The 1,490-nt window shown below is 37.0% G+C and overlaps 1 protein-coding gene across 1 annotated transcript in view; it reads right to left on the reverse strand.

The window, feature by feature from the left end:
- Window positions 1–1,490, reverse strand: part of LOC106532835 (leucine-rich repeat-containing G-protein coupled receptor 5A) — a gene marked incomplete in the record, with an annotated part of 45,203 nt that overhangs the window by 9,024 nt on the left and 34,689 nt on the right. Inside the window, 2 exon segments of the mRNA XM_014028991.1 lie at window positions 283–349; window positions 518–589. Coding sequence (XP_013884445.1) covers window positions 283–349; window positions 518–589 — 139 coding nt within the window.

The raw sequence follows: 1,490 nt of genomic DNA on the forward strand, positions 1-1,490 counted from the left end.
CACACACACACACACACACACACACACACACACACACACACACACACACACAGTATTTCCATTACATCATTTTAATCAACTTCATTTTAAATCTATATTTTCTTAAACAGACCCTGCTAATTTTTCCCATAATAACCAGCTGGATGTGTTTTACTGGTTGCTACGGTAATGGAGGATTTATTAAGTGTATTTTATAATCTTTAGAAGTTGATGAGCTTTGGTTCTGACCCAAAGGAAACAGTTAAATCTTCATGAAATCAGGTAAAATTAAGACAAAGCTCACATCTTCTGGATGTTCTCGCAGCCGGAGAAGCTCGGGACGATCTGGATCCGATTAAAAGAGAGGTCCCTGAAGAGACAAAAAACTTTCATCTGTCAGCACTGTGAAGTCCTACACACCCTGAACATATCACAGAGCGGCCATGTGATGGATGGATGTCTGAGCTGGTGGACGTGACCCTCAGGTCTGTTCAGGTTCTGGAGTTCTGCTCAGGGACAGGAGGACAGGAGGACTTACAGCAGCTGCAGGTTTGGAAGCTGATCACACATGGAGGCAGGCAGATAAGTGATCCGAGCTTCAGTGATGGTTCTGGACAGACAAATGATCTCTGAGTTAGATCTGCTGATTATCTGCAGGCTGAAAGGCAGTTAAATATTTCTTTATTATCCATGTATCTATCAGGTCATTGTGTTTTGTTTCATGTCATATTGTATTATATCGTTTCATGAAATATTCATCATTTATCACATCATACAGTATCGTATCACGGAATATCGTATCGTATTGCATCATTGTATCTTATTATATTGTAACGTATCACGTCATATTGTATCATATCGTATCGCATCATAACATATTCTATCATATATTGTATCATGTCATATTGTATTGTGTCGTATCTTATTGTATCTTATCGTGTAATATCGTGTCGTATCGTATTGTGTCATATCGTATCATATTGTAGCATATCGTATTGTATGGCATCGTATCTTATCATGTCATATCATATCGTATCGTGTCATCTATCATATTGTGATGTATCGTATGTATTGTGACATATCGTATCATATTGTGTTGTATAGTATCATATCGTATTGTGTCATATCATATTGTGTCACATCGTATCGTATTGTATCGTACTGTATTGTGACGTATCGTATCGTGACATATCATATTGTATCGTTTCATATCATATTGTGTCATTTCGTATTGTATTTTATCGCATCGTATCTTATCGTGTCATATCATATTGTATTGTGTCATATCGTATTGTGTCATATCGTATCGTGACGTATCGTGACGTATTGTATCGTGATGTATTGTATCGTATCGTGACATATCGTACCGTATCATGTCATATCATATTGCATTGTATCGCACCGTATCTTATCATGTCATATCATTTTGTATTGTGTCATATTGTATTGTGTCATATCGTATCGTGATGTATTGTATCGTGATGTATTTAGAGGTGTCCCGATACCGATAC

The sequence above is a fragment of the Austrofundulus limnaeus genome, unplaced genomic scaffold (assembly GCF_001266775.1).
Source record: "Austrofundulus limnaeus strain Quisiro unplaced genomic scaffold, Austrofundulus_limnaeus-1.0 Scaffold836, whole genome shotgun sequence".
NCBI classification, from domain to species: Eukaryota; Metazoa; Chordata; class Actinopteri; order Cyprinodontiformes; family Rivulidae; genus Austrofundulus; species Austrofundulus limnaeus.